The 24,161-nt window shown below is 42.2% G+C and overlaps 1 protein-coding gene across 1 annotated transcript in view; it reads left to right on the plus strand.

The window, feature by feature from the left end:
- Positions 1–1,776: 1,776 nt before the first annotated feature.
- The window catches only part of TAF3 (TATA-box binding protein associated factor 3), a 113,390-nt gene continuing 91,005 nt past the window's right edge, over positions 1,777–24,161 (plus strand). The window contains exons 1-2 of the mRNA XM_042815714.1: positions 1,777–1,966; positions 11,920–12,162. Of these exons, the coding sequence (XP_042671648.1) occupies positions 1,801–1,966; positions 11,920–12,162 (409 nt within the window). The 5' untranslated portion in view covers positions 1,777–1,800. The remainder of the gene's footprint in view (positions 1,967–11,919; positions 12,163–24,161) is intronic.

The raw sequence follows: 24,161 nt of genomic DNA on the forward strand, positions 1-24,161 counted from the left end.
CTCAATCATGCAGTCGGAACGCTTATCTACCTTACTTGAACACAACACTACGACTGTTTCTAGAAGTTTGCATTCCAAAATGAACAAGACAGAAATGGAAAGAAAATGGATATGGCAATAAACATCAAAGCCATCTGTGAGTTTGACCCCCGAGACAGGTATAAGCAGCCCCCTGCTTACTCAAGCTGCTCTTGATTTGAGTTGTATGCCTAAGTCAGCTAGCCTGGAAACATAAGCATCAAGTGCTGCTGAATCAGTGCAATTCCTCATTCGCAGCCATGAGCCTGAAATTCCTTAAGCACAATTTTATTTAGAACACTTAAATCAAGCATTTGATTTTACAGAAATTCAGATGCTTTGGCCCTAATGTTCTCTGACTTTGGAGTTGCTGTGGCAGATACAGCAATTGCTCACATCAAAGTTTCTGCACTAATGATACATTAAATACTTCTTTGGGGAATCTAAGGAATAGCATGCCTACAGGGAAGTTATTTCCAAGTTCTTGAACCTTAATTCTGTTAATGATACTTAATACAGTTACAAAAAGGGCCTGTGTATTTGCAGGTTTTTAGAATACTCAAATGTTTCTAAGATTTGGAGGCCAGCATTCCTTAGAGCTTGTCAATGTAGTGAAAAGAGTGAGTAAAGAGCACACGAATTGCAGGATGTTGCTATGGGTCCAGCTCCCTGCTCTGCAGCAGGCTTTGGATGGGACTGATCCAAAAGACTGGACTGTTGATTGACTAATCAGCACTCTACTAATCACCTAGTAAATCAAGAAGCTAACTAGTCAACTAACCAACTTCTAATAAAACACCACTCTTACTTAGTTCTGTCCTCTTTCCAGTTACACACAATGACTGAATTACAGCATGGCAGTTGCATGACTGGCGTACATACACCCATTAGTGCATGACGTGTTGCTCCTCTCTGCCTGCTGCACCACTAAATAACTATCATTTTTGTTTCTGGATCCTCCAAATATCCACACTTCTTCCAATTTTGCTCTCTGTTCCCAAAGATGGTGTTTTTAACATGGTTACCAAGGCAATCTTAGTCTTACATGCAGTTATTCATATCCTTGCCTGCACAGAGGTACCCATGCAAGGTCCTACTCCTCAAAAGATCCCCAAACTCACCTTGAATTATTTAGCTCATCCTGGGGCGTTTTGCTCACTTCCTACTGCAGGCTCTGGCACTGGAGGAAGTACTGAAATTGGAAAGGGGAGGAATTTAATCTAATAGATCAACTTTTTTTTTTTTTCTTCAAGGGAGTAATGTCCTCTACCAGTCTAAAATCAATTTTGTTTTCAAGTGTCTTAAATCAAGCTCCTTCCCGTGTCCTTGAGAAGCCTCTTTGCTATCAAAGGATTCTCTCCATCGGCTTCCTCTCAGATCCGCGTTCCTCACAGCACGGGAATGCTGCAGCTTGCACGTAAGTGCGGGGAGTTGCTCTAAATTTAACGGGATGCAGCGTTAGCGACAGCTGTGCCATATGGTGCTCCGTGTAGCGAGTCTGCACGCGAGCAACGAGGAGGAGGAACACGGCGGCCTTACAGCGCACCTCCCAAGGAAGCCCCCTCCACAACCGCCCGCTCTGAGGACAGCTCAGCGCCCCGCCCCGCCGTCCCCGCGGCGGCTCCGCTCGATGCGATCGGCGTTGGAGCGCCGTTGCCTGGCGCTGGGCGGGGCGAAGCGCGGCGCCAAGATGGCGGCGGCGGCGGCGGGCCCTGCGTGAGCCTCCCGCGGCCCTCCCGACCCAGGGCGGGCGCGGGCGAAGCGGAGCCGAGCCCAGCCGGCATGTGCGAGACGTACTCGCGGTGGCTGCTGCGGGTATCGGTGGCGCAGATCTGTCAGGCGTTGGGCTGGGATTCGGTTCAGGTTTCGGCCTGCGATCTCCTCACCGATGTGCTGCAGCGGTACCTGCAGGGATTGGGCCGGGGCTGCCACCGCTACTGCGAGCTCTGTGAGTGAGAGCGTGCGGGTGTAGGAGAGATACTTTGCAGGCGTTGGGATGTGGGGTGGGAGGCCGCAGGGCGATGATGGGGGCTACAGGGCTAGTAGCAGCGCTGTGGGGTCACAGGAAAGGCAGCTCTGGGTTTAGAGGCTGTAGGGTGTTGGGAGCTGTGGGAATTAAAGCAGTTCTTTGGAGGTGTAGAAAGGGCAGCTCTTGGCTCAGAGGCTGTGGGACACTGCTGAGGGCGGTTGGAAGGAAAGCAATGTGGGGGGCTGTAACAGTAGGCTTATGTGAGAGGCAGATGTGTGATTACAGAATCACAGAATGGCGAGGGTTGGAAGAGAACTCAAGGATCGTGAATCTCCAACCCCCCACCACAGCCAGGGCCACCAACCTCCACATTTAATACTGGACCAGGATGCCCAGGGCCCCATCCAATCTGGCCTTGAGCCCTTCTAGGGACAGGGCATGCACAGCCACTCTGGGCAGCCTGTTCCAGCACCTCACTCTCTCTGTAAAGAGCTTCCTTTCCCCTGACATCCAACCTAAATCTTCCCTCCCTCGACCTCAAACCATTTCCCCTTGTCCTGCAGTTATCTACCCTTTCCAAGAGTTGATTCTCTTCTTATTTGTAGGCTCCCTTTAGGTATTGAAAGGCTGTAATGAGGTCACCCAGCAGCCTTCTTTTCTCCAGGCTGAACAAGCCCAGCTCCCTCAGCCTGTCTTTGTAGGGGAGGTGCTCCAATTCCCTGATCATCTTCGTGGCTCTCCTCTGGACCCTCTCCAACAGCTCCCTGTCTTTCATGTACTGGGGACTCCAGACTGGACACAGTACTCTGGGTGGGGCCTTACAAGAGCAGAGTAGAGGGGAATGATTGGATGCTCAGGGGTGGTGCTGGGGGCTGTGGGAATTCTGTACAGTGGTTTTGGGAGGTGTGAGAGTAGGAGCAATGCTTAAGAGCATAGGAGGAGCAGCTGTGAGTTTGGATGCTATAGGACAATGCTGGGGGCTATAAGAATCAGAGCATAAGGAGTGTTGGGAGCTGTAGGGCTAGGGGTAATTGTTTGGGGGCACAGGTAGAGGGTATGTGTGGTTGGAGGCTATAAGGTAGTAATGGGGGCCATGGGATGGGAAACTGTTAGGTAGTAATGAGGGCCACAGGATTAGGAGCAAAACTTTGGGGTCACAGGATGGGCAGTTGTGAGTTTGGAGGCTGTAGGGCAGTGCTGAGGGCTGTAGAGATAGGAACAGTACTTTGAGATCACAGTAAGGGCAGCTGTGGAGCTGGAAGCTGTGGGCCTGTTCTGAGGGCTGTGAGTAGGAAAGCCGTAGGGCAGTGTTGAGGGCTATGGGATAAGGAGCAATGCTTTAGAAGAGCAGCTATGGTATGGGGCAGTGCTAGGGGCCATGGGGAGGAAAGCTGTAGGATGGTGTTTGGGTGTAAGAGGGTGTGAGAAATTTTATGGGGGCACAAAGGCAGGTATGCAGTTGGAGGCTGAGAGCTAGCACTGGGAGATGTGAGGAGGAAGGTTTTAGGGCAGTATTGGGACTGTGGGAGTATGAGCAATACTTTGGGGGCATAGGAAAAGCAGATGTGCAGTTGGAGGCCAAGAGGCAGTGCTTGGGGATGTGAGGAGGAAGACTGTAGGCCAGAGTTTTTGTGTATGGGAGTAGGAGTAATACTTTGGAGGTATTAAAAGGGCAGCTGTAGAGTGGAAGGCTGTAGGGGGCAGTGCTAGGGACTGTGGGCTAGAAGTGACACTTTGGGTCATAGAAGGGCTGACTGTGGGGTTGGAAAATGTGGGGCAGTGCTGAGGGTTGTGAATAGGAAAGCTGTAAGACAGCACTGGGGGCTGTACTTAGCAATGCTTAGGAGGGGCAGCTGCAAGGAGTCATGGAGAGGAAAGCATTCAGACAGTGTTTGGGACTATAGGTTTTAGGGGCAATGCTTTGGGGGCATTAGAAGGGCAGCTGTGGGGTGAGAGGTTATAGGGCAGTGTTGGGGGACTGCTGGGCTAGGAACAGTACTTTGGGGCATAGAAAGGATGGCTGTGGGGTTGGAGGCTGTAGGGCAGTGCTGGGGGTTGGGGGATGGGAAGCTGTAGGAGAGTGATGGATCCGCAGGGCTAGTAGCAGTACTTTAGGGTCACAGGAAGGGCAACTCTGTGTTTGGAGGCTGTGGGACAGTGCTGTGGGATATGGAGAGTAATGCTGTAGGGCAGTATTGGGAGCTATGAGGATAGAAGCAATAATTTGAGGGCATAGGTGGATGTCCTGTGAGGTACTTCTGCATGTTGAGTGTCTGGGGAGTTGGTCTTTGGGCAACTGAGTGAGAGGTGAGGGGATGGAAGAAGTCAGGCTGTGGGCTAGTGGGAGATGGGCAAGGAGGTGGGACTACAGAACTGTAGATGTAGGGGTAATTAAGCTTTGAAGTGGCGAGGAGATGGGGCTGCTGCCTCCCTTTCTCTGTCTGCGTTGTGTAGGGCTGGTGTGTGTGTGTGTACAGGAGAGGATATAGGGGTTTTGTTTTTGGGGAGAGGATGCATATGCAAAGAGAGCACAGGGATCTGTGTGAGTGGGGGGAGAGAGAAAGGAGCTTCAGGAGTCTGTGTGAGCATAAAGCAATATGTCTGTGTGGGGACGATTGAGAAAGAGGGCAATAAATATTGCTCTGGTAGTGGATAGAGGATGACGCTGTGAGTTCCTTGAGGCTGACTGGGTCCCTGCAGATCCCACAGGGAATGTTTATAGGGAGGCAGATAGCCCTGCAGAGCTTGGGAGTGCTGGAGGGTCTGTAAGGTGTGTGACAGGGAATGAAAACAGGGCAGGAAGGCTGCCTGTGCTTCAGGGTATGAGCGTGAAGCAGAGAGTGACAGTGTCCTGATGGGTGTGGGAGGGCTTGCTGAGGTGTCTCAGAGCTATGGAGCCCTAAGAGCAGGGCTGGGGTTGCTGCACTGCTTTGGAGGAGGGGATGTGTGGGAAAGATGACAGATGGCAACGCTGGTCTGGTCTCTGTGAACTGAACACTGTACTGGCACTTAACTTATGGGGATCTAAGAACCACAAAATGAGGGTGACACAAGCACATCTTCAGCAAGTTTGCAGGTGACACCAAGCTGAGCGGTGCAGTTGACAGCAAAGAAGGGAGAAATGCCATCCAGGGGGATGTGAACAGGCTCTAAAAGTAGGTAGGTGAGAAGATTCAACAGGACCAAGCACAAAGTGTTGCATTTGGGTCGGAGCAGTCCCAGGTATGTTTGCAGACTGGGAGACAGAAAATACCCTCACAAGATGAGGCTCAGCTTTGTGAGGAGAGGAGCAGACTTGGACTGAAAATGCTGTGCTTGTGGTCCCGCCATCTTCCGAAGGGGCAGAAGTTCTTATTGCATCAGTGATCCCCAGGAAAGCAATCTGCAGTGATCTGAAGAGAAGTGATACCCAGCCCTGCCTTTCAGGCTTGGCTAACACTGCCACAGGTACTCAGTGTTTGTAGGTCTGGGAGGAAGAGATGCAGAGATGGTGAGCATACAGCTTGTGCCTTTCCTTGCTGAAGGGATTGGAAGTACACAGCGGGAGTTAGAAATGAGATACCCCTCTGTACTTCAGGTGCCCTAAAAAGGGGAAGAGAGAAAATCTTTTTTTCTTTTCTGTGAATGGAGAAGGAAGAGATATCACAGTTCTGCTCTGTTTTTAGTTTTTTTCTTTAATGGAGAAAGGGAATGTGCTGTTTCCATGTCAGCAATATAGTATTTCCTTATTTACCTCTCTTAAAATGATACCTGTATTTATTACTCTAAAAGGTTTGTGAAAAGGCACCTCAGTGCTCAGCTGATGTCCCCCTGATTTTTCAGAACAGTTTCCTTTTGCACCTAAAAGAAGTAGCTGTACAAACCCAGCTCTGGATTAATGAGTTGAATTTCACCATGGTTTTGCATAAGTAGAATTAATTAAATTTCAATTGTAGCATCTTCATTGTCAGCATGTTATCTCACAGTCCGACCAGTTGGGGTTGAGTTAGCAGGGCTGTCAGCTGGAGGGACATAATCTTTGTATTCAAAACTGAGTGGATTTACTCTGACGTAACTGAGGCACTGTGGTATTGCTTTGAAAAGCATGTCATCGCCGTTCACATATTTTCTCAGTTGCAAAAGAAAATGATGGCTTTCCCAGCTGTGTTAGATCTTTGTTCCAGCTGTTACATCCCATTAGGAGAGCCACATTCACGATTTTCATTACTTTTCTGCTGTTGTTTCTTTGCATTTGCAGTAGCTGTATTTGATGGGAGTGAATAGAAGACAAAACGATTCGCAAAGCGGACTTGAGATGTGTTTGATGCTGTGAAATGCTTCAGAATGCTGTGTTGGGGTGGAGGAGAGGGTGAACTTACAGGGGAGAAAGTGAGGGTTGGTTTGTTGAAGTAAACCGTGTTATGCTGTATGTGTTTGTGGAAAGCTCATGAGAGGAAATCTATTTGGTATGCAGTATGCTTCACACATGTTTTTGTGCTGAAATGTTTGAAAACCAGTGTTGGAGTATGTAATTAAGGTACTGGAACTGCAAAACAAGTGGCATCGTGCTGTTTCTGAAGGCCAAGATGTCTATATTTTTGTTGTTTTAGGGGAGAGCTGCCCATAGTGTGCTGTGTCTTTGCACTCACGTTTCTCAAGGCTTTACAAGATGCAGAAGTGAGTTTGGGGATGCTGACAGTGAGCTGGCGTTTTCCTCCATGGGGAGAATGAACCTGGAATCAACCCAAATTGCACTGTAGATTTTTGTTTTACTTTTTAAAACTTCACTCTTATCAGTATATAATAGTAATCTCTATAGCATTAGGATTAGATGCTCAGTTTAAATGAGCTAATTCCCTGCACTGATTTTCTGTATGCTCTGGCCAGCATCTATTCAAGGCCTGTTACATTCTGTGACTTTTGTTCCAATAGGCGTACCTCTTGATGCCACATAACCCTGAGTTTTGATGGTTTTAAACCAATTAACTGCTTGCTGGCTAGCAATAAAGAAAGGCAACTTGATTTTTTTGCTCAGTGTTTGTAAACTTACCAGGAAAAGGAGCAGACTGAGCAGAAATAGCAAGAAGATGTTAACAGGGGCCTTTTTTTCCTAATGAAGTGCACTCAAATAAGGCATACGTGTATACACGCTGTGCATGCTTCCAGCTGTTCCTGTGGTTGCTGGATGAAAGTAATGCATTGTGTACTTGAGTTACCCTGGAGTAACTCCTCGATGCAGGTGCACATATTCAGTGCATGGTAGGGCTGTGTGACTTACTGGAGCACAGGGAATCTGTGACAGAGCTGAGGAGCTAGACCAGATAATTTACTGCTTGAAAATTCTTCTCTACAAACATGAGGGTGAATGCTGAGCTATTTATAATAGGTTGCACACGTTGCATGGTAGTGACTCAGTATTTTTTCTCAATGTATTTCTTTCAGAGCTGCAGTTGCACCCTGCTTAAAAAAAAAAAGGCATGAAAACAGAAGCTTTCTGTTCTGTACTTGTTAATTTTTCACTGACTCCTATGGTCTTTGGGCCCTGGACAGGGGAGATGAGAGGATGTGGGAGGACTGACAAAGGTTGTTCGTGCATCAGGCAATGAAATTTAAGGAGAGAATGAGAGTTTCTCCCAGTGACATTCCCCAGCTCTGCAGTCTCTTTGGATAATGTGAATATTTGTCAGCTGGTGACGTGGAGCCGCAGTTGGACTCTGGACAGCTTCTCACTGGACACTTGTTGGTTTTTTGTTTTTCTTTTGTTTTTAATCCACTTCTGCATGCAGGTTCTTCTTTACTCGCTTACACAACAAGGTGCGTGGCCATTTCTGCAGCTTTGTGATAAATGAGTTTGGGACTTAATTTAGCTCTACTGGTTACCATAGCTCTATCAATTTTAGAGCATCATTGCCTTTCAAGGAGATAGTATAGCTTACAGCTTGTGAGGAGAAATATTCTCCACTGGTTTGAGATCAGCAGGAGAGTTGTAACTTGCTTTATGAAGCATTCAGCTGTCTTGCGTCTCTTCCCAATCCGAGAGAACGTGTGTCCTGGATGCATCCAAGGTCAGGCAGGACTCTGAGCACCTGACTGAGCTCTAGGTGTCCCTGATCATTGCAGAAAGGTTGGACTTGGTGACCTTTAGAGGCCCCTTCTGACTCAAGCAATTCTATGATTCTGTGATATTATTTGAAGTGTTGTGATACAGGCAGCAGCATGAGACTGGAGCCCAAGACCTCCACAGCTGCAATTTGGCACTTGCTGTGCGACATTGGATTACTTATTTTACTGGAAGGTGCCAGCATATGAATTTTTAAACAGAGGGTAGCACAGATACCTGAAGAATATCAAAATAAGTTCAGTATACATAAAATTATTACTTCTATTTTTCTTGTGAAACACCAGGAGAGTTGCATGTTTGTCAGCATTCTCTTTAATGTGTCTGGCTTCTGCTGTTTAAGTGAATTTCTATTGAACAAGATAGGGAAGAGAAATGTTAAACTATTAGAAGTATAAAGGCACAAGCTCGAGTTTTTTCAAATTTTGATAAATCACCTGAAATTGCATTTAAAGCATTTTTTGCTGTATTTTTAGTTAACAAGTGTTTTGAAACCAAAATATTTTTTTTTGCTTGCTTTTCTCACTGAGGTGGTGTTTGTAGAAAAGGTGAACTGATCAGTGCTTTCATCACTGTGACGGTTGCAGCTTTTAAACGCTTTGAGTTTTCAGTCAGTTTTATCATAGAATGCCTTAAGTTGGAAGAGAATTCAAAGCCCCTCCAATTCCAACCCTTGCCATGGGATGGTTGCCCTGCTACCAGCTCAGGCTGCCCAGGGCCCCCATCCAGCCTGGCCCTGAGCACCTCCAGGGATGGAGCACCTACAGCTTCTCTGGGCAGCTGTGCTGGTGCCTCACCATCCTCTGAGTAGAGAATTTCTTCCTAACATCTAATCTAAATCTACCCATTTCTTAGTTTAAAGTCATCACAATTAGATTGTATAAAAAACTTGGTCCTCCTCCTCCTTGTGAGCTCCCTCTGAGTACTGAGAGGTCCCAATGACATGTTTCAGAGTCTTCACTTCTGAACAAGCCCAATGACTTGTCATCAACTCTTTGGGTCAGAGATATGGAAAAATAATCCTTGTATTTATTTTTTTCATAATGAAAAGCTAAGTTTATCTATTATGCTCATCTTCTAAGCTTGCTTTTTAATGCCATAATTGCTTAAATATTTACATACCTTAAACATTTGGTATATTTTCACACCGTAAAACATTTCACATCATAGCTGATTGCTTCTCTACCACATATCCTCAATAACCACTTGTAGGAAGAAACCCTTTTTAGCATTTCTCACTTGCTTGTGATGTCAGTACATCTTCAGGAGCTGCAGCACAAGAAGACTTTTTTCCTATTGCAGAGATAAACTGGTCTAAAACAGCCTAAGCATGTCAGTAGAGGTGACAAGAGGCTCTCGTGGAGCAGGGCTCTCCAAAGACCCTTGTTCAGCCCCAGGAATGGGACAGATGTGTGTCTTGCAGTCTTGGGAACCTGGCTGTGTGTTTTGTTTTTCCTTCCGAGGCAGTGTGAACGTACCGGCCTTCCAGTACCTGAAGGGGCCTACAGGAAAGCTGAGGAGGGACTATGAGCGCATGTAGCGGCAGGACAAGGGCAAATGGTTTTCAACTGGAAAAGGGTCGATTTAGACTAAATATCAGGAAGAAACTGTTTACTGTGAGGGTGGTGAGACACTGGAACACGTTGCCCAGCAAGGTTGTGGATGCCCCATCCCTGGAAGTGTTCAAGACCAAGCTGGATGGGGCTTTGAGCAACCTGGTCTAGAGAGAGGTATCCCTGCCTACAGCAGGGGGTTGGAGCTAGATGATCTGAAAGGTCCCTTCCAACACAAATCTTTCTTTGTTAAGCACGGTGTGTCCTTATCTGTTGGTACGGTTTTGAGTCTGGGTGATGTCTGCTTTGGGAATGAGAGCTGAGGCTCATGGGTCATCTCTGAGCACGGCACAGTCAGGAATTTCAAGAGCATCCAAGGAATAAATATGCTCTGCTTTGGGGCTTGTTAAAGAGTTTTCTTCAGGCTTTGCACTTTAACTAGCTGTGTAGCTTGACCCTAACAAGTGGTTCAGTAAGTTCAAAGGTATTGCATTGCATGGTCTGTAGAGTGACTAAAAATGACGTACAAAATTTCTTGTCTGCATCAACTAAGTTCAATTTTTTAATGGTAAAACACTTCTATCAAATGCACAATAACTATAGGGATCTCAAAACTGCCCTAGAATTGTGATGCCCTTAATTACATTTGTGTAAGCCTCTGGATTTATCTGTCCCTGGAGTCTGCAGGGGAAATAATTGGCACTTGTACTAAATATTGTACGAACACAGAGATGGTTCTCATCGCACGGAGTTCACACTCAATGCAGACAAAAGAGGCAAGAGAATTAAAACACAAGCACCTTGCCCATAGTCACACAAGAGGCCTGTGTTACAGAGCTGAGAATCAAAGCCATGATCTGAGTATTACTCTTATCTTCACCGCAAGACTGAGAAGAGAAATTCTAGAACAAAATTCTTATTTCCTAAACGTACCTGGAGGCAGAAGTTGGCTGGGGGTTTGAATTCATCCAGTGATGTGAGAACCAGCCCGCTCGGCTGCTTTGGATTCAAGATAAATCAAGAGGAGATTAGGTTCAGAGAAAGAACAAAGGAGCATCCTTTCCACCCCCCTGCCCCGACCCAATTCTCTAGAGCTGAGCCTTCTGATTCTGAGTTCAGAATAGTGATTGTGTTCCTTCTGTAAGCGTGGGCTGATTTTGCGTTATTACTTTAGCAACCAAATTGCATCTTATCATTTAGGGTTATAATATCTTCATAAGCCATAGTGTTAATGATGTGGTATAATTTTATAGAGTAACGAGAAAAATAGATGTAGTTTAAGGCATCTGTTTGATAATGATGATGAGTTAGGAGACTCAAAGCAGTGCTGTAGGTCTGAAGCCAGGTGCCCCATTCTCCCTCTGGAGGTGTTTGGAGGATCTGATCTGCTTAGGGAAACTGAGGCACTTGGAGGACTTTTGTGCTGTATAATTTACATCTCTGTCCCCAGTTACATGTGTAGAATGAAGTTCCTAGTCTCTTAGACTGTCTTCTTCTGGGGAATGTGTAAAAGCAAGGTTCTGACTGCTTGGCCAGTAAGGCTTCATGGTACTTTTTTTAAGAAAAAGAAGGTTTTTGCTGCAGAGTTTAACTTGAATTGCGCCATAGGAAATTGGTCCCTAAAATCTAGACTAGAATATTCCCTCATCATCAGAACACTGTTGATATTACTGTGTTTCATCCAGGAGGTCTATCTAGCTGGTAGGTATAGTGACTCATAGCTTATGAAGCTTGTAGCTTCCATCTGATGGAAAGATACTAGTAAAGAATTTTTGTTATCAAGAGATACACAAGATATCTTCTTTTTTTGTTCCCTATGAACTAGTTTCATTCAACAAATAGAATTATTAATTTTCTAAATTGAAAAATAATCTCTAGTCGGTTATGTGCTGGTAAAGGGACACTTTGAGCATTTTGAGGGCTTGTGTTGCTTGTTTTAATGTATTTTATGAAATCGGTGTGCTTTGAGTGGTGCGTGTTGTTAATTTTCTGTTGCCAGGGACAGCTGCCTGTTAGCCTTCCTTGGTTTTCCTTGCTGTGCTATTGACATACAATTCTTTAAAATGGTAGGGATTGAAATAAAACATTTTTTAACAGAAATATGTTCTTAACTTAGAACTTTTTTGTAGCTCAGTGAGTGATAAACCTGACAGAGCTGTGGATCATTAATCTCCATTACTGGTACTGAGAGTAGGCAAACTGTAATCTCTGCAGGATAATTTTTTTTTTTTTTACCTGGATTTTTGAAAAAATGTCATTGTTATGTTGTTGTTTTGTTACAGATGGCCGCACAGATCCAATTTTGGATGACGTAGGGGATGCCTTTAAGCTCATGGGGGTTAATCTACATGAACTAGAAGATTATATACACAATATTGAACCTGTGACTTTCGCACATCAAATCCCTTCATTTCCCGTCAGCAAGAACAATGTCCTACAGTTTCCTCAACCTGGGAGTAAAGATGCAGAAGAAAGGAAAGAATACATCCCAGACTATCTGCCACCTATTGTTTCTTCTCAAGAAGGTGCGAAATTAATCATTTTGTTTTCAGTTTTGGTCCTCGCATGTTTGCATATTTGTGTACATCCTTGTGCTGTGTAGTCACTGCAAATTACACAGGCAAAGGTGATATTAAAGCATGGTGTCAAAACGGGTGACAGTGCTGTGGCAGAAGCTAGTTTTTCACTATTATTTACTTGCTTCAGAGATGATCTGGTATCAAAATGTGCTACGTCAACACACATTTTTATAACATGCTTAAGTTCTAGGATGACAAGAAATATTCTTTACTGTACCTCGTATGTGAAAGCCTCCCTCTGCTGTACGTTGTGCAAGAGGTTGTAAATTTGGTAAAGGCAGAAGAAGGAGGGGTAGTGAGTCTGGCACAGCATTCTCAGCACCTGGCGCTGGGTACTTCTGTTGAGCAAATGGAACAGGGAAAAAAAAAAGAAGAAAAAGGAAAAAAAAAAAAAGAAAAAAAGAAAAAAGCCAACCTGAAGTCATCTTCTAGTCTGATTTAAAATAAGATCTGTTTAAAGGCACAGTGCTTGCTTCTAATTTTCTTTACTGACATTGGCTGGCATTTCTGGTATTTTATCATTGCTATTCCAAGTGCTCTCCTTTCCTGTATGAAAGTTGCACAGAGGCAGGGGCTGAGGCTTGCTGAACAATGAAACCAACTGTAGAAATGCAGCAAGCTGCAGTTAACCCAATGATTTTAACAGTGGCATTGAAAAAGGGAAGATTGTTGTTTCTTTTTTTTCTTTTAGCTACATGAAATTTGATTGCTAGCTAATAAGGTAAATGTTTAAGAAATGTAACCTCATCTAAATTTCTCTTCAAACAGTGAACGTCCTGCGTGTATGCTTTGGGAGGAAAAAAACACGAATAAGTTTGTGGTTTGCAAAAATGCCAGACAAAGAGAATTATACTTCCCTGAAAGAGTGAAACAAAATAACACAATTCCCCAGATATTTATTTCATTTAAAATTTTGGAGAGGACAGAATCGTGCTCTGTTGTCTCTTTCTTTTTGAAGAAGTTAGATCTCAAAGGCTGAAATACATACAGAAATTCTGCCTAGTGTAACAACGAATAAATGATGTTGCCTTCCCAGTAAGGTGAAATCCATTACTGTGCTGCTATAAACGTTGGATGGGGCGATTTTTCAATGATTTGGAAAACAGTAGTAAAGTATAGCAGTAAGTATATCTTCAGTCTTATAGGGTATTCAGGTAGTGTTTCTGCATGCTTCAGTTTGTTTGAGAAACTGCAGTTGGAAACAGCTATCTGCTTGTGAATGAATGTCAGATACAGTGCTTCCAGTGTGTGCAGTTGTCCAGAAAAATGTTCTATTTCCAGTAACAACTGGAAGACTTGCTCAAGGTGGCAAGTGTTTCCTGACACTCTGTAGACTTGACTTTTCTACTGTCTTTAATTGCACAGAGTAAGTAGTTACTAAAGTGCTTTTGGTCTATAAAATCTCTTACCTTCATATAACCCGGGAAGTGAAAGCGTTCAGTGCAGAAACATTTTCTTCAATTGATAAGAAGATACTGGTAGCTCTTCCTTATGAAGGTTGTTGAAAGTATCGTTCAAAACCTAGCAATGAACTCTTGAGCTGGAAAGAAAAGGCAAAATGTAAATAATGTGTATGGATATTAGAACAGCATCAATAAGAGGAAAGCATAGAAAACGACTCTGGAAAGTGAAAAGGGATTTTGGCTGTGCTGTTTGGCTACTTTCTTGATACTCTCGAGTTTGATTTTTTTCAGGAGGTAAGCAAACACCATTCTGTCAGAGCAGTCCCACTCCTTTGATGTGTAACAGGCTCCCCGACAGCACTGCCTTTTGGGTTTTTTTACTTGGAAAATCAAACTTGAAAAACACGCAGGAAAGATCAAATCCTAAAGAGCTCAAAGCATCTGTAGAAGAACATCAGAACGTAGGGGAGGGAGAGGTGAGAGAATTACAGACTCAGTCTGGCTCTACGTGACTTGTGAAAAGGGAGTAAAAATTGAAACAAGGACAGTTGTACTTTTTTTCTTGTATGTAACTTTTTATACTCTCTCTCTTGCGAGTTAGATCCAGGAGTTAGATTTTAGCAGTCCTTATAAATAATGTATGAATCCTTTTAACACCCGAAGCAAGAAGATATTATTTCCAAAGTTGGATGAGAACCAGGAAAACTTCTAACGCCTGAGGCTAGTGTATCAGAGGACCCGTAGACACAACTTCACAAAAAAGAATACTTTTTTAAAATAGCAATTTAAAGCGAGCATTAAATATGACAGCTGAATATAGGTTTTTTTTTATAGCTGAGCTAAAATACTTAGAATTGAGAACATTTTAATTTTGAGGAAATGTTTGCTGAAAATACTATTTGTAATTCTGTGCTCGATGTCTTTTTGTTCGGGTTTTATTTTTTTCTTTAAGGGGAGAAGGTAGATCAAGAGACTGCCGTAGGTGTTTTGTTGCACTGGAAGAAGAAGGTTTACTTTTGCAGGTTTGAGAAATGCATTGTAGAAATTCTGAAAAGTTGAAAAACTTTTAATAGTTTGCAGATCTTTGTAGGTTAAACAAAACTGATGGCTGATGTTAGGCAGTTCACAATACTTGACTTGCTTTGAATGTGTAATAATTAGCCAGTAACAAAGGAAGGCTTCGTGTGTGTTGTGATGTGCAATGTGAATCTTTCAGTCCCATAAAATAGGAAAAATAGCTACATCCCATTTGGTACTGAAGCCTTGAGCTCAGCCCATGCGATGAATATTTACTTACTGCTAATGATTGAGATATTTCTGGTGCTGATACAGTTAACAGGGATGTGACTGATGGTCTGAAGGAATAAAAGTTTATTAGGTGAAGTGGTATCTTTTAATTTTATCAGCTGATCCAATTAAAAGTATTATCTCTAGTTCAACGTGACTTCATAGGTAATTCCAGATCAGTGCTTGAGCAGTAAAAAGATTTTTTTTTAATTGTTCATTGAGATAAAAGTCAGCGTTCAGTATTCACCGTGACCAGTAGGTGCTGCTAACCTCCTTCTCAACGCTCCATGTGTGTTTGCTGGCTGCTGATTTCCACTCTTCTAGAACTGGTGCTTTCGTATTTGCAGTACACAGTTTACCCAGCAGTTTTTAAGATATCTGAGTTATCGCTGTGCTGTTATCGAGTTTTTGGCAAAGTTCTGTCCAGCCTGAGCAAAACCTTTTCCTTCATATATACACTTAATAGTGAGAAATGCTGAAACAGCGCTCTGAATGATTTCTGAAGTTGAGGGGGAAGGGGATGACAGCACCATCTGTAATTTGTATCAGTTCAGGGCTAGAAGTTCTGTTCCAAGAAAGCACCTAGCACTTTCTTGACTAAAACTGGAAGTGCCTCATTTCAGTAGGTTGCACTAAGTAAATGATCTGGTGCTCATCCGAAAGCTGGCACTGCAAGGATCTGCATATGAAATTACATGTTTTGTAAAACAATCTGATTCAGTATTGCCATAGCAAATGCTGGTTTTTAGCAGTATTTTTACAAAGGCCGCTGAAGGAATAATTTTATGCCAATGTATCACGATGTTCACTGTCTCCCTATTTTTAATTAGTCTCCTTTTTGTGTTTTTTGGAGTTATTTTAGCACTGTTGTCAGTAAAATGTCATGGTAAACTTGTAAGACAGATTAAAGAAGGAGAAAAAAATAAATTAGTTGCAAAACATGATGGTCATGCTTTATTTCTTGCTCTTTAATGTAGAAGAACATAGTTTTGCAATAATACATCAACTTCATAGAATTTATTGATTTCATTTGAAGCAAAACAGTACTGAGTTGAAACTAGGCCAATTGAGAAAGCCCAGCTACTTTTCCATAGCTAATAATAATCATTATTACATTTATTCTGTGATACTGTGTGAAGCCCTGGCTCCTGACGTTCTCAGAACACATATCATTCTCCATTAACTAAACAAAGCCAAGTGTATCTGCTACATGTGCAATGGTAACCTTAATTTTAAGCTTCCTGGAAACAATTTCTACCTGTATTTGATGCATTGCCGGATTTATAATAATGCATATTTCTTTAAATAACCACTTTCTCATCTTTCTGGGTTTGTCCTTCCCTGCTTCTGTGGCTGGGAGGCTAAAGAAAACACGTTGCTTTTGTGCTTGTTGTGGTAATTCACATTAGACTTTAATTCCTCTCTTGCCTTGTGATTGTATTGGGGTATATCAGAAGGATATGAGGGAAGGAACAGGAGTCTCTTCCCAATGTTTGAGGTGTTTTTCAGGGAGAAGTGGGTGGTTTCTAGGGAGTTAAACAATCTTTTTAATCCTTGCTTTCTTTTTCTGTCATCTGCTTCATATCTCTTTGCTTCCCGCTCATAGAGGTTCAACTCCTTTTCCTTGGAGATCATTTGGAAACAAATGTAATTTGTACTGGGAATTATGTTTTGTGGTCTTTCATTCTTGATAACGTGTACTGGCATTGTATTTCTGGTCATTGGAATCAGGACCAGTTCTTGGCACGATGTACAAATTCAGATTTATTTATAACCTTTTCTGTCAAAGCATTTTCTTTCCCCGGCAGATCAAAGCATACAATTGTTGATCTCCTTAACAGTCCTGCTTTTTCCCCCTCTTTGCTGTTAATGTGATATTGGAACCCATTACCCACCAGAGCCTAGTGCTTGCAGCCACCTGGTAGCATTGAAACCTGGCTGTCCAATTACAGAACATCTCCAGTTGTTCACATAACGTTGGTTGGTAAAAATCCCCTTTGAATTGATGATAACGAGTGGGATGAAGCAAAGTTGGTGATGAAAATTAACATTTTTGCATCTGATGTCTGGGACCTCCTGGTGCTATACCTGTAACTGTGTAAGCATTAAGCATCACAGTGGCATAAAGCATTAGTGTGTAGCTCTGGTGGCTGGATATATGAGATTTTAAAACTGTCACTGGCCCCTCAGTCTTGCATTGCTTTTTTTTGGCCGTGGTCCAGAACTGAATGTAGCAAGGATCTCAGAACAGCCTAATTTCAGTCTCTGGTTTCTTCAAGGGTTAAACAAAGGCAATACCTCTTTCTAAATTAGCATGCAATGGGCTTTAAAAAGAATACAGGGATATCAACTTCGCCATTTTGATAACACGGGTCTTGCTGTTGCTGTTTTTAAGCCTTTTTACCTTTCCCCGATCTACTTTAATTGCGCAGACTAACTCTTCTCTGTTCCAACAGCTGCACTGGTGGTTTAAAAGCAGCAATGATCTTTTCAGCAGAGCTTTTCCAGTATATTTGGCTAGGAAACCACCACCCATCAACAAACAGGTACTGTGTAGTCAACCAGTTTGAAGAGTTAAACCCCTTGCTAGGCTGTGAGCGCTTTGCTCCTGGCTGCTGAGCATTTGCAAGCTTCCTTTAGCCGGCCAGGTGCTGTGCGAAGTGTTAGACGCTGATTGCTTTTGTGTGAATGAGCCTTCATGTATGCATCAGGATAGCAAGGAAGAAGCAACAGGAAAAAAAAACAGCCAAAATGAGAAAGGCAGCCAAGCTTGAGATGCAGGCAGGAGAAAGGCGTTGGGAAAGAGCCAATAGGAGAGGCAGGTTTCAAAGAAAAAGGAAAATAGGAGACGGGAACAAAAAGTATACAGAAAATGTGCCTGGTAAATTTTGCCATTAGACAGCAGAATAACTCTTTTATAGAATGCATGCTGATAAAGCTGTAATTGGGAAGACAGCTGTATCTTTACCTTTTCTTGAGCAGTAGTATCATAATCTAAAGCATAATTTCCAGTGAAATACTGCAAGAAAGGATTTAACGAGGAAGATTTTTTTATAGGCTTAAAATGTGAAGCTAAATAGGTTTTCACCGAAGAGCTTCAGTTAATTTGCAGCATTTGAGGGGAAAAAAAAAATCAATGTAATAAGCACCACAGTAAAACTTTAACCATGGCAGAAGCCTGATGACATCGCTAGGATCTATCTACTATGTAGACACAGGCATACACTATTTCAAATTCTGTGGGGTTTAGTACCTTGCTTTCCTTAATCATTCATGTCTTCGGGGAAAAAAAAAATCTTCAACTGTTTTTTTGTAAGGAGAGTGGCTGCTGGAAGTGAGGAGCTGAATTAAAAGCATTTGCGTTGTTTTTGGAGGGGAAATGACAGATTTTCGTCCTTAGCTTGTGAGGATTTTTGTGGCTTTATTTTGTCTTTTCTTACACATTTACGTTCTATCCTTGAAAGCAGATAAACCAACCTGGAACCTCACTGCATAAAAAGAAAAATTAGAAAACAAGTTTTATAAAGAAGCTGAGTCCGATATTTGTGAAGTAGTAACAAGAAGTTAGTAATGCTAACAATAAAAAATCATTATTGTGAAAATGCATTTTGTTTAGTTTCCTGAGCTATCAGAGTTTTACTTGCCGCATACAGCGAATGAAATACAGCTAACATGACTTTTCTCCAAGGAAATATCACCCCTGCAGAGCCGGAAGATTTTTCTGTGGGTTTTTTTTTGTTTTCTTTTCTTTGGGGGGGAGGGGGGACCTGTTTAGATAGCTTACAAGTTGTTAGTGATTTCTTAAGGATTCAAAATAAAAACTGCACAACGCAGAAGTTGCTTCTTAGAAGCCAGTCTTTTACAGCGAATTGTTTACACTGCATTGGAATGAAAGTCATGGGTTCTTTCATTGCATTATGATGTGCAAATTGCAAGTTTGGCTATAACAAAGCTGGAGGACAAAATGGGACTTTATGATAAAAGGATTGTGTTGTCTTGTGTATTTTGAACAGAAATGCTGTCATGATTTTAATTTCCTAGTGATCCCTTTTCAGCAAAACTTCTGTCACTTGTCTTGACTTGTCACGTCAGATCAGTTTTTTTCCCTTTTCTGACAGTATGTGACTTTGCTTGCAGCCCACGTTGCTTCCTGCACTGTCTACTGCTACTATTCTTGAGGGTTTCATTTCATCTGGATCATCAGACACCTATGCACCTTTGGAAGCATAAGTTTCAAATTAGGTTATCATCTGATAGCTGTGTGTTAGTGTTCACAAGCCTTTCAGACTTTCCCTTACTACGCAGGGTACTTTGGTGACTCTAGGGGAGAGGGTGAGAAATGGAAAATTTATCTGCTGTTTAAAGCAGACTGAAAGGGAGGAGTAATATTCCAATTTTAAGGGCCGACGTCATAACTTCTATTATTTTTCAGTGCTTTTTCTCCATGTAGGAGCCTTTCCTATTTTTCATATTGTGAAATGTAGGTTTTTTTTTTCTTCTTTGACTTTCGCCACCATTTTAATGTAATGAAAATGTTAGCCAGTGAATACTGACAAGTGGCCTTTGAGAAGCAAAATTAAAATTATCTTAGTTGCTGGTCCCACAGCCACAGATCTGATTGTTACCTCCTGCCCTGGTATTTGCACCTAGCTTGCAGGGAAACTGTTCAGAACCCAAGCAAGCCTTAATTTTGTGCTGTATTGGGAAGGACATAGAAGTAGAAGATGTTGAGTTTAGGTGTTAAAACCTCACGTCTCTGGTTTTATGAAATGCTGTCTTAAGTTTCCCCAGTGATGTCCACATTCTTGTGCTGGTGATTAACAGCTGTGGTATTTGCATGGACGTGGGGCTGGATTCACACCTGGAGTTCAGGAGCTGTCCTGGTAATTGTTCCAAATAACTATTCTCCAGATTAGGTGCTTGCAAAATAACTCGTCTCAGTTTTAGACAGTTTTGAAGTGTCTGAAATGTTTCTTTTGTCTTGTGAAACTATCCCCGCTCGAAGCTATTCAAGAGTAGACACTGTGCTTTGTTTAGATGCTGTTTTCAAGTCTAGCTGAGCCCAACCTTGATCTTAGCATCAGAACAAGCCGTTGTCTAGACAAAGATCACGCGTGGATTACGGGACCTGTATCTCCCTTGCATCAATCAGGTGAATGATTCATTACAAGCTTCTGCAGACAAGTATGTGGTAGAGTCCAGGTTAAGACCATGGAACTCTGCCTTCTAATTTTTAAAATTATGACTAAGAAAGCTCATTTGAATTATTTGTCTTTTGCCACACACAGATAAGCATTATAACTTTACCGTACAGCACTTAACTTCAGTGCCTTCTTCAAGTCTTCACCTTTGAGTATGTGATCCTGTTTTCTCCAACTCTCCACCAAAGGGAATATTAGTGAGTGGGTAAGTCATTAGGAAAGGATAACTCATTTCTGTGTGTAGGCAGCTCCACTTCATTCTGCAAGAGCCTGAGAAATTTAAAGTTGGATAACATGGAGAGTTGAAATTAGAAGGCAGCTGGAGACGTGACCCTGGTTCATACAGCAAGACACTTGGATAATTAAAGATAATCTGTAAAGAGTGTTTTTCGTAGAATTATTCTTGGTTTTGTTTTTTTTTTTATTGCAGTCTTTAGATACATTAATGTCTTTCTGATGATTTGACAAGAGAGCATTTTTATAGGTTTCTTTAGTTTGGATTTTGTTGCTTTGAACAGCTGTGTATTGCGTGACTGGGTTAAATGTGATTCTATTTGCATATTATATATAAATGCATATTGTTTGGACCAGGTAAGTAAAAGCTACTGTAGCATACCTGTGTTTTTGAAAAGCAGTGTCAAACTTGAGCAGGGCTGGATTTGGCTTGTATTTAGCCCAAGGCTGGAAAACATAGGGTCTTCAGGTGGTAACACAATAAGTCACAAATTTCTCTGACTTGGTTTAGATTAATGTTTCAATCATGGTTATAAGTGATGACTCCACGCTGCCAGAGGTGATATTTTATATGGAGAGATAAATTTAAGTTCAAGCCTGTGTGTATATATTTAAAACAGCCCAATAACTTAAATGGCCTTTATTCTGGCCACTTTACAATCTGCAGCATTCAACTTAATTTATTTTCTTTGGTGAACTTGTTTGCCCTCTGCATTCATGCTGTTGATGTCTGCTGCTTTCCCATTCCAAAGAGTTGCGTTCAAGGAAGACTCTGCGTTTCATGTGTATTCTTACAGTTGGGATGAAGCATATTTTTCTTCAAACGTTATGAGCTCTTTTCCCTGAGGGGAGGAGGATGGTACTGATTCTGTGTGTCTGAGAGGTACGGCTTAACAGATTGGCCAAATAATCCATTCTGAATTGGAGAGTGAATAATTTTAATACCCCTTATCTTGCATAGATTTTTGTGGATACTCATCTCAGCAAATGAACTTTGCATTTCTAAATGTTTAGAGCAGCATGTTCATTCAGGTATAGCATACTTGAATCTTAATATTCTCCAAGTTTCTGGGGATGGGGAACTTTTGTTCCTGGCGTATTTAACAAAACTGTTTGTGCTTGCATGCAGACAACGTTAATGATGTCTGACAGTCACAATTGGGAATAGCGTGGAGGAAATAATAGTTCTTGACCAATCGCTAAAACACAGGAAGTGCTGGTGCCATAGGAAGGGAGAAAAACTCACTTTTCATTTCCTTTCGAGTCCAGTGTGTTCAGATTAGCTTTCAAGGGAACTGAGATGTAGCTCTAAGGATTTGGTCTTCAATGGAGTGTTACCTATGCGTGGAGCCCATCTCAGCAGGCAGTTAGTCAGCAGCCAGGAAAGCTCTCATAGCTCAGCTGCTGGGTATCCTATTGCAAATTAAATATGAAACAAGGATACATTTGGTTTTGCATGGGAAACTTTAACACATGCATTAGAGAGGCTTTCTTTCTGTTCTGAATATTTTAAATCACAATATTGCTGAAGGTGATAGCTCTTCTGTAATCTGTCAGGGATATCTCTTTTCTTTCGCTGTTTTAAAAAGAATTGATAGATTTTTACCATTCCTGCGTGCAATAGTTTTAATTTTAACACAAGTTTTTACATATTCAGATGAGCAAGAATAAATTGCAGGGCATACTGTAGTATTGTTTTTTCAGTGTGTGTGTAAATGTAAATATTTGCAGTATGATTGCAACATGAATATATATTAATGTATTCTGAAGACCAAAGTTGAGGTTAAAATCGCCCACCCTTCTTTGTCCAGAGAGCTTGAACTGGGATTTTTTAGGCAACCTCAGAATTACAAGTGAAATGCATGTCAATTTTAATGAGATCTAGCCATTAGTCTAATCTAAACTAATTAGTTAAATTAGTTAACATCAGACCTTATATTTTTCGTAGTTGCAAAGGATATCCTTAAAAAAAAATGGTATAAACTCACACTGATTTTGGTGAACTGAAAAATCAAAGTGGGATTTTACAGCCATGATGGTGTCAGTTTGTGTACTGCTCAGTTGCACTCACAAACTGCTGCACACGGAGGTTACTGCAGCTCATGCTGGCTGTCAATATAGAGACAATACAATCATTTTAGCGTAGTTAAAGAAAGTAAACCTCACCTGAATTCAAAAGCAATAGCATCTTAATGTTTATGTTGCCTTCTCTTAGATGTGCTGATTGTCACTGATTACAGTTGATGCATAATCTGTCTTTTTAAACATAAGATGTTTCAGGCTAAAGCACAGCATTTCTCCAAAGCCTCACTTGTAGAAATTGGTCCATCCTTAAGGAGACTTCCTTTACAGAGACATTCTCTCTCAAAAGGAGCTGAGCACCTTGTGTGCACTTTCTATGCGTACTTTGGTGTAATTTTACACAATTGGGGTGCTGGTGTAAATCTGTCATAAAAACCCACAGTGTTGCTTGGTAAAAGTCAAAATGGAGGTCATGTATGGAGCCAGGAGTTGGATTCAATTCTCACAAGTCCTTTCCAGATTGGCATCTTCTAAAAAAATGCTTCTGCAGTTGTAGAAAGTTAAGAATCAAATAATTCCCATTCTTAAACTTACATTTTTCAATATTTGTTATTGGTAGAATTCAATTTTGTACTTGTGCAGGACGTGTGCCCTGTGCTCTGCCGTGGTGGGTTATGATTGTGCTGTGACTTTCCTAGGCTAAACCAAACAGGGTTGCCGCAGTGTTCATACAGGAAGCGAGCACAGAAAAAACACTGGAGCAGGAAATGGTGTTGATTAGTAGATGGCATTTTATAAGAAGCTTGCTCTGCTGCTGAGACCGGCATATTTCAAATGAGATGAGAAATTAAGTCCTGGCCACTTGTGGCGATTAAAGCCTTGGTGGCTCACTTTTCAAGAGCAGCATGTTAAACCTCCTGGCGTGGTTCCAGTTGGGTTATAGAGTTCTGCCAACCTAAATGCCCCAAGCAGTTTCAAATTCATTGGGTAAAAACCACTCGGCACTGAGTAGCCACTGCATTCTCCCACCACGACTACTGTGTTTCAGTGGTAATTCAAATAATTGTGAGTTGAGGCCAGGTCCTATTGACTGAATGCATGCAGCAAGCTTTTTTCCTTTTTTCATGGCAAATCCAGCAGTGGGTGTGTGTTTTCTAGGTTGGTGCTAGACCTGTGTGTAATATGGATAATAACTTCCATGTGATATTTTTCTATCGCTGTGTAAAGAAAAGGTGTGTGGGCTTTTAGAGTAATTATATGCAAAAAAGCAAGTTAGAGGGACAAATGACTGTGATGTGCTGAGACAGAAAGGTGTGTGATGTGGGGAGGTGTTGCTGGCTGTGGTATATTCACCACCAGAAGAATGCATGTCGGGGTTAAATAACTTCCAGTAGCATTGTGTGAAATGGAATAATTCTTATCAGCCCCCAGTAGAACGGCAAACACTCGTGCTTTCAGACTGCAGTGTTACACATGTGCTTATTCTGTGCAGCAGCTATTGGCCTTATCTAAATGGAAAACCCTTTCCAGCTTGAGAACAACTTAGCAACTTTTTTATATCAAAAAGGGCGCATTATATACAACGCATGTACAAGACTCAAAGGAACATGTATGCTGCCTAAAGTTTTTGGAGTTACAGTGTGTGTACGCTAATCTCCTGAGAGTTCATTGCACCATGCTTTTATCAAGAGCAAAGGGAGCCGAGCCGGAGGACTTCTGTATGCAGCCACTCCATCTGAAAGAAGCAGCTCCTTCTTTTTCTGTTCAAGGCAGCATGCCCAGAAGTATGTGCACATCG

Source organism: Centrocercus urophasianus, unplaced genomic scaffold (assembly GCF_019232065.1).
Source record: "Centrocercus urophasianus isolate 14NV4802_14NV808 unplaced genomic scaffold, USGS_Curo_1.0 seq_15, whole genome shotgun sequence".
Classification (NCBI taxonomy): Eukaryota; Metazoa; Chordata; class Aves; order Galliformes; family Phasianidae; genus Centrocercus; species Centrocercus urophasianus.